The sequence below is a fragment of the Sinocyclocheilus rhinocerous genome, unplaced genomic scaffold (assembly GCF_001515625.1).
Source record: "Sinocyclocheilus rhinocerous isolate Xijiao unplaced genomic scaffold, SAMN03320098_v1.1 scaffold1802, whole genome shotgun sequence".
NCBI classification, from domain to species: domain Eukaryota; kingdom Metazoa; phylum Chordata; class Actinopteri; order Cypriniformes; family Cyprinidae; genus Sinocyclocheilus; species Sinocyclocheilus rhinocerous.
Window position 1 is genome coordinate 752986 of NW_015654351.1, and position 8616 is coordinate 761601.

The 8616-nt window shown below is 34.4% G+C and overlaps 1 protein-coding gene across 1 annotated transcript in view; it reads left to right on the forward strand.

Annotated features, from left to right (window-relative positions):
• LOC107717007 (coiled-coil domain-containing protein 141-like) overlaps positions 1 to 8616 on the forward strand; it is a 37048-nt gene that overhangs the window by 12119 nt on the left and 16313 nt on the right. The window contains exons 6-17 of the mRNA XM_016523654.1: positions 1907 to 2026; positions 2897 to 3095; positions 3378 to 3555; positions 3709 to 3850; positions 4506 to 4625; positions 4813 to 5004; positions 5103 to 5273; positions 5368 to 5547; positions 5689 to 5814; positions 5898 to 6086; positions 6787 to 6948; positions 7161 to 7310. Coding sequence (XP_016379140.1) covers positions 1907 to 2026; positions 2897 to 3095; positions 3378 to 3555; positions 3709 to 3850; positions 4506 to 4625; positions 4813 to 5004; positions 5103 to 5273; positions 5368 to 5547; positions 5689 to 5814; positions 5898 to 6086; positions 6787 to 6948; positions 7161 to 7310 — 1929 coding nt within the window. The remainder of the gene's footprint in view (positions 1 to 1906; positions 2027 to 2896; positions 3096 to 3377; positions 3556 to 3708; positions 3851 to 4505; positions 4626 to 4812; positions 5005 to 5102; positions 5274 to 5367; positions 5548 to 5688; positions 5815 to 5897; positions 6087 to 6786; positions 6949 to 7160; positions 7311 to 8616) is intronic.

Consider the following 8616-nt stretch of genomic DNA (forward strand, 5'->3'; position numbering starts at 1 on the left):
GTGAAAATTCTTATTTGGGTCATATTCCAAGACGTAGGCTAGAATCTGTGATTGCGAAGTAAGTATAGGATTCACACCGGTGCGGTGACTGACTGCCACACATACTCCTCAAAACATTAGATTCATCCGTGCTGGAGCCATTTCAGAGTACAACCCACGCAAGGAAGGTAATTCCACAAGTAACTGCAATTCCAGGTTTTCAAACAGAGAGGGCGAAAAAGAGGCAAAACTTACGGACTGCAGCTTTAAAGGGGTCATATGACGTTGTTAAAAAGAACATTATTTTGTGTATTTGGTGTAATGCAATGTGTTTATGCGGTTTAAGGTAAAAAAAACACGTCAAATTATTTTCCACATAATGGACATTATTGTTTCTTCTGCGACGAGAGAAAACCAGTAAAACCCATTATAAACGAGACATTTGTTGCATCCAGTGGGGACATAATTACTGATTATAATGACTTATACTGTCTTTTTACTCTTTAATTTTAATCGCATCATATGACCCCTTTAAGTAAATTCTCATAAAAACAAAAGATATGGCATCAGTTTCACCAGTTTAAGTGCACTATTATTTAAATGGTTAGGGTCTGTAAGACTTTTTTTTCTTTTTTGATTTTAAATTTACGAACATTTTCTATTTCAAATAATTGTTTTTTTGTTTTTTCTTTTACGTTTCTATTCATTAAAGAATCTTGAAAAACACCAAATCGGCGTGTTAGAATGATTTCTGAAGGATCATGCGACACTGAAGACTGGAGTAATAATGCTGAAAATTCAGCTTTGCGTCACAGGAAAAAATTACATTCTGAAATATATTAAAATAGTAAACAATTATTTGAAATTGTAGTAATATTTCAAAATATCACTGTTTTTACTGTTGTTGTTTTTTGTTTTACTTTAAAATAAAAAAAAATAAAAAAAATCATACTAACCCCAAATTTCTGAAGAGTAGTGTATGTTTGAAATCATGCTTAAAAATATTTGTATTTTCTGTGATACTACATATACACCGCCAGGTCCCAGACAACTGTTATAATGGCTCAAGCTACTTTAAAAATTCCTGATTGCTTTTTTAAAGATATCTACTACATGACAACAGCATCACAATCCTGAAAAAAATCTCTCAAGACAACATGAGTTCCACTTCAAGTATTTCACTGCCATTGTGTAATGCATACCTTAATGAAATACAGTATGACAAATCTAGCTATCATAAGTTGCTTTTTGTTCATGTTAGATTGTCCACACTCTCACATGGTAAAGGATATTCAAGCATGCTCAAAGGCACTCAGCATGAAAACACGTTGATGACCGGCTGCCTTTTTTAAAATGTTGAACTAAAATAACTGGCCAGCATACTTAGCATGCTGAGAAGGGACAGGGCACATGCTTGTGTTTGATATGATCCCTGTGGAAAACCCACTTTGCTTTCATTAAAGGGCACTAATGCTTTGCATATCAATGTTAAATTTAAAATATTATTAAATGTTAAACTGCTAATCTTCTTTTTTAAATCACTGTGAATCAAATCCATAAATTACTTATTATTATTCAGCTGCATAGAGATATTTTAATTGAATCGTTGTCAAAATAATTTATTTAATTAAACCTGGAAATAAATAATGTTAAATGAAGAAAATATATTTAAGATAAACTAGCCTATTTCTATGTATAATAAAAAAGAAATTAAGAAAAAAGTTATGACAGTCTTTTATTCACGACAGATACAGTACTGCTGCCATTAAGGACATACCAAATAATAAAATATGTTTTGTTTTGTTTTCTACTTTTAGCTCATATTGTTATGCTGATCATTTATAATTAGAACTTTGAATTAAACTGGACAAATGCAAAGTAGAAGCATTTTCACTATTGCATATGTGTCATATGTGCTTTTAAACAGGTAACACAGTGGTTTAAGGAAAAGGCTACTTTGTTCTTGGAAAACAGTCAGCTGGGTTCATCTCTGTCAGAAAATGAGGACTTACTACGTGAATACAAAGAGTTTGAACAGAAATCCAAGGTAAGGGATCACTAGACTGTTCAATGAACAGATAAAATATTCCTGGCTTCATATATTGTATAAAATATGTAACCCTCATTTTTCAAGATGAATTAGTCTGAATAGTTTTCTTTTCTAAAAATATTATAATTAAGTAAATAGATCAATTTAAAATAATTCCAGTTCTTTGGTTTGAGTGGGGATATTGCCATTTGTGCTCAAGCATTATTGACTAACTGCTATGTAACTTGAAAAACTGATTTACTAAAAAATATTTCAGGTGTTTCAAGTTTTCCTTTCTGTAATCAAAATAATTCAAACAAAACATGTTGTGTTGTGCTTGATGTGTAATTAGTAATCAGCGTGTTTTTGTTTTTTTTGTCCTCTTGTCCTTGTGTTTCTGCCCTGTTAAGTTTTTACAAAATCACTTTCAATCAGGACATCATTTGTGACATAATTTTGGTGGGAAAACAACATCACAGACATAGTAAAAGACAACAATGTAATCATTTCTTAAATATAATTACATAAATGTGTATGGTATTATAGTTTTTAAAATGAACTTTAATCTCTTCTCACTCTCTTACTCCGCAACAGCTACAGTAACATTAGATCTCTATTTCTGTACTGTTAATCTTTGTGCCATTGTGTAAATAATCAAGTTATAATTAATAAAGTGTAAGTGCCCGAGTTTGACCACAGCACATTACTGAAAGTCTGATACTCTTATAGAAATACTTTCTAATATTACAACACATATTCTTAAAATAAAATAATGAAATAAAATAATATTAAATAAAATATAAAAATAAAATCATATATTTTTAAAGTTAAAAAGGTTAACTTCAGTGGGTATCTAAAGCTTTTTTATGGTTCATGTACTTCCTTCAGGACTGGGGTGTGCTGGTTGAGAGGTTGATACAGCAGGCGTCAGATCTGCTTTCCTCGAATGAGTGCACACAACTTCAACGCTTGTCAGAGAAGAGTGAAAAACTCAAAGCTACACACGAGCACTTCTGGAGCCTCATGATGAATCGTCTGGCTCATCTGCAGGAGAGCAATGCCTTTTACAGCAGTGCTAATAAAGTACGTAATATAGTAGCACTTCACATGCTTTGACTAAGTTGAGGTTTGGATAACTGAGCTGACAGAGCCCTAACTCTTGGTAAACACTTCAGCAGCTATATTTCTTCTGACCACACTCTAGTGACTTGCGTGTCATTTGTTTTTGTGGTTGAAGGTAGTACCCCCTAGTGGAGATGTGTAATGTGAGTGATTTATGGAGTGTGTTGCATAAATTTATATAGCATACATTGTCATGACATCAATTTGTATCCAACCCAAAAGATTCATTTGCCATGGGTTCCCTCAGGAATTTTATGTTTATTTATTTATTTAAGTCAAGTCAAGTCAAGTTTATTTGTACGGCGCTTTTCACGATACAAATCATTGCAAAGGAAACATGATGAGTATTCACGGAGTATAAAAGATGCATCTGTCGAGCCTCTTCAGAGAGGTCAGCTGTTACTTCAGAAGCTCGACCCACAAAGGTGAGAAAACAGAGCAGATGCTACAGTGTGTTAAAAAATAGACCCTATCACAGCAGATATCCAGACTCTGGGTTTTCAGAGGGTTGATAAAAGGATTGAGATGTTCTGTGTAGTGTCAGGCGTCCATGGTGCGCTTATGTGTTTGTTTGTTAGTGCCCAAGTTGGAGGGCTGCAAAGGATGCTGGGATACATCAAAGAGAGAATCGATGCTCTGAGCCATGAGTGTCACGCCCACAGAGAGTTAACAGGCAAACGGCAGCAGCTGGTGTCTTCATTTGAAGAACTGGTGGATAAGGTATAGAAAAATGCGGTAATCTCTGTATGTAGCTGACAACATCTATAACACAGAATTAAGGGTGAATGTCATGAAACATCAATTTTCTGGCACTTTTCTAACAACAACAACAACAATAATAATAATTTTATAAGAATAATAAACATATTATATATATGTGACCCTGGACCACAAAACCAGTCATAAGTAGCACGGGTATATTTGTAGCAGTAGGTGTATACATCTCAATAAATCTTAAATAAAAAATTGACCCTTATGGTTTTGTGGTCCAGGATCACATATATGTAATGCCATGAAATGTCAATTTCTTGTCAAATATTTCCACCCAATAATAATCAAAAATAATAATTCAATGACATAAGAACTATAAAGGATTAGAACTATAAAGTATTTATTTATTTATGTAATGCCATGAAATTATTATTTCCATTTGTCTTTATTTATGCTGTTCGAAACAAAGCAAATGCACTATTTGTTTGTTTGTTTGTTTTTTATTGTACGTGCCTAAAATTCACCCTTCAACTTTTTCTATTTTTAAATGCATTATTAGGTTATTTGTTATAAGTTGATAAATGTACCTTAATATTGTAGCTTGTTGAAAAGCGCATTTATATTTCATCATAATGATTAATCTCAAACTCCTGAATCTCCACAGGTGTCTGCTTGGATTAAGAGCAGCAACAGTGTCCTCTCTTCCAGCACAGAGCCTGGTTCATCTCTAACTGAGGCTGAGGACACCCTTAACAAGCATGTTGAGCTACTCTCACAGTCTCAGGTGACTTCATACTTACCTAGACTGAGAATACAATATGATATGGAAATTTCAAAGTTATTTGACCATTTTATACAATCCCTACAAAGTAAAAGTGCTATGAAGATCTTCTCATATTAAGATCTTCTCATAGTAATCAGGTAGTAATCACCATTCAAAAACACTTTGAATGGTGTTTTTTTCCCTGCAGGATGCTGTGAGAGAATCAGAGGCTATAGCTGGTTTTATAAAGGAACTAAAGGGGCTGGAATCCTCAGATGCAGTTGAGTTGTCTAACAAAGCTTCACTTTTGGCAGAGGAGATGAAAACACTGCTCAGAAACATTTCATCTCATGTGGAAAGCCTTAGACCCTACGTGGACTTTCTGCGCAGTGCAGATGAGGTATGGTTATATATTTAGAACATATATTTATAGTATTGATGTATCCAGTCAGACTAAAACCAATAGTCCAATGATGATTATTTTGTGTGGTGGCACAGGTTGAGGAACAGATAAGGACACTTGAGGAATGCTATAAGAATAGGCCAGAGGAAAATGAAGGAGCAGGTGCAACCATGAAGGATATGCTGGATGCTAAGTGGCAGTCATTGCTGCAGAAGTTTTTCACCATGCAGGACCTGGGAAACAATTTTATGAACTCCTCTAACATGGTAAGAAACATTGTAGAGCAAACTTACAACTAGCAGTCTTTGCAAATCTATGGCAGTGTCTTGGGGTTTAAAACCTAATTTATTTTTATTGCAGATCAGTGGCAACCTGAATCTAAACATTAAAGCAGCAGGGCATGTTGTAGAAATATATATGGACACACTGACCAAAAAGAAGTCTGAACTAGCAGACTTATGGACGTCCTGGCAACTGCATTATAGTCAGATGAAATCTGTGAAGAAGCAGTGGAAAAAATTTAAGGATCGACTTAAAAAGGTAACTTTTGATTTTGCTCATAAATACATCAGTTTACGGAAGCAAAAATCGTTATGAAATGCTCCATATTATTTAAGCATTTAAAAAGGATGCCGTTTTATTTCTTCCTGCAAAACATTAATAGCATTATATTGCCTGCAGGTTCTTCATGATTTAAAGGCAATGGAGGAGATTTTTGCTCCAGCTTCAAAGGTTGATTTGGGGGGTGATTCTCAGTCTGTGTCTAAACTACAGGATAACTTCAATGCTGTAAAGCCAGAATTCCTGGTAAGACTACTCTTTTTGCTTTCTCGTTATTGAAAATGCTTTGTTTTTCAATTTTAAACATTTTAATTTTAAAAACTTCACAGCAACTGAATGCAGAAGTGGAATTCCTGGTTAAGACATCCGAGCTGCTTGGCTTGAAGGGAATACCGGTGAAAGAGAAGAACGAGAGAGTTTCTGAGCTCCTGCAGCTACATCAGCATGTCAGAGATAAAATCAGAGCGTATGAAACCATTCTCAGTATGGCCAGTAAATTTCATCAGCTTTATCAAGAGGTAAAAATCTCATTTCTGTCAGAACACTTTAAAGAATCATTTGAAAGGGTATTGTAATGAATTTCAAAACCAGAATTAATATGCACTGTTAAAAGTCAGCCACCTACTCATTCTGATGGATTATGCGAAATAATAGGATTATGAGAATTAAATAGTGATGAATAAAAATTTAAAAAAGCATTTTCAAACACTGCTCACTCTCTAGATAACAGCTTTGCAGACCGTGTTCATTCATTTAGCCAATGTCACGAGTTGCATCCTGACAACTATACTGTACATTGTGACTAAACACTAGTAATAGTATTAATAATCATCATCATCATCATCATTATCGTCATTATTTAATAATTGGGTGCAATTGTTTTAAAAAATACTGAACGAGTGGACATTTGTTGAGTGTTTTTCTTTACCTCAACTACCTTGGAGAGCTAAATATATTTTAATTTTGTGTTTTTAATTTGTTAATTTAATAAATTTAAGTTTTGTAGACAAATATAAATTGTGAATAATTTCTTATATAATTTCTTATCCTTTTTATTAATATTCTTTATTAATTATTATTATATTATATATTATATTATATTATATTATATTATATTATATTATATTATATTATATTATATTATATTATATTATATTATATTATATTATATTATATTATTGGCTGAAATTTGTAGCCTAAGCATACTTCTTTTCCCAGCTGGACACTGTATTACATGCAGAACCAGTGACTGTGTACAGTGACACCAGCCAGGCCAGGACTCAGTTGACTCAGTACCAAGAGAGGCAGAGGCACATCCACTATCTGTACAAGCTCGCCCTCTCGCTGGGTGCAGATCTCACCAGCACTGTGCAACACTCGGTGTGTCAATTACTTCAAAATATTGCATGCCCTCATTATCTTCAAAAGATTTCATGCATTCTCTGGATTTCCTTACCCGAACCTGAAAAATGTTATGCATATTTGTTATGCATAAATGCATAACAATACTTGTTGCTTTGATAGAAATGGTATGAAACAAGTGCCATAAATGAGCATTCTTCTCCATTTTCCCGCTTTCTTTATGCTCCAAGCGTCTGCTGGTGTTGTCAGTGCAGCAGTTAAAGGAGAAACTGGAAAAATTGGAAAGAGGAAGCGTTGAATGGATTGCTGAGGCCAACAAGTGTGAAGAGAGTTTGATGAGCATTGTCCACTTCTGCCTTTATAAGGAAGAGATTGGTGAGGTAAGTTTCGTAAGTGTGTATCAGTCAGGGTTTGGATCAATCACTCATTTCTTGTAATTTTTCTTAATCTCATCTGAAGCACAATTCAGGAAAAAACACTGTGCCATGGAAAAACTATGTCGTTGTGTCTTGATTTCATCATGTGATGTTAATAGTGGTCTTTTAGGTCCTCTAAAATATTTTTGTGACCTAAACAATCATAAGTTCAAATCATAAGACCATTTTCCACTATCTCTGACTAACTCAGAGATATTATTTGCTGCTGTGCCATTAAGAGTGCAAACGGCCCCTATGCATGTGAAACGAGACTGTTGGGTTCAATATAGTTTTTAATGTTCACGGCCTCTTTTCAAAGCCTGCAATGCATTGTACAAAGGTGATGGGTTTAAATGTGCAAAAATAGTTGGACATGTTTTCAGATGTATTCTAAATCATGGTCATAATCGGAAAGATGTTGCAAAAGTACAGAACAAGCCATTTTAGCAGCTTAAGTTTCATACTCTTGTTTTCACTGGGGAATAAATGGAGTTTTGGAAGTTAGTATGTTTTCATAGTACAAATAATTATATATATATATATATTAAAAGATCACTGAAGCTTTGATTCCTTATGCCCTTATTGCCTTGAAGTTTCCTTAAAGATGTGTTAACTCTTTTTCCCAGCGCACTGATCCAGGGCTCAGAAGTTGGTCTGTTGTGGCTGACTCTCATTGTCTCTCTCCCTGAATTATTTATAGCTTGTCTGCCCTTGTTAAATTTAGTCTGTGAACTGCAGGGTTTGTCTCTCTCTGTGTTGACTGAGAGACTCAAATCCTGCCATTTGTCTCTCATCACTTCAGATAGCAGGAAGGATTCCTCCCTTATCACATACTTACTGCCCCGCAGCCACAAAATCCAACAGTCGATCCCTAGGATTACACCGCACACCTCACAGGCCACAGAACATCAGATAGGTTTCCTTCCTTATATGACTTAGTTTCATGATGTCCTTTTTGATTTTTGATTACTGCACAAATTGTGTATGAGTGATATACAGCCATATTTGTTTTTCGTCTTTTTTTGTTGTTTACTGACTTGTTGATTGCAAATAATGTTAATAAAAGTTGAATTTTATAGTTTGGCGAGAGATACCATAATTCATTACAAGTATTTTAGAATGTCTTAAAAACAGTCTGTTACTATTTTGATAATATTGTAATCTCTGTCTCCCTCTAGAGGATAATAATCATACTTTTTTCCCCTCTCTAAATCAATAAGCACAGGCATTTAGACCAGTGATTCTCAACTGGGGGGGGTGGGGTCGGGGG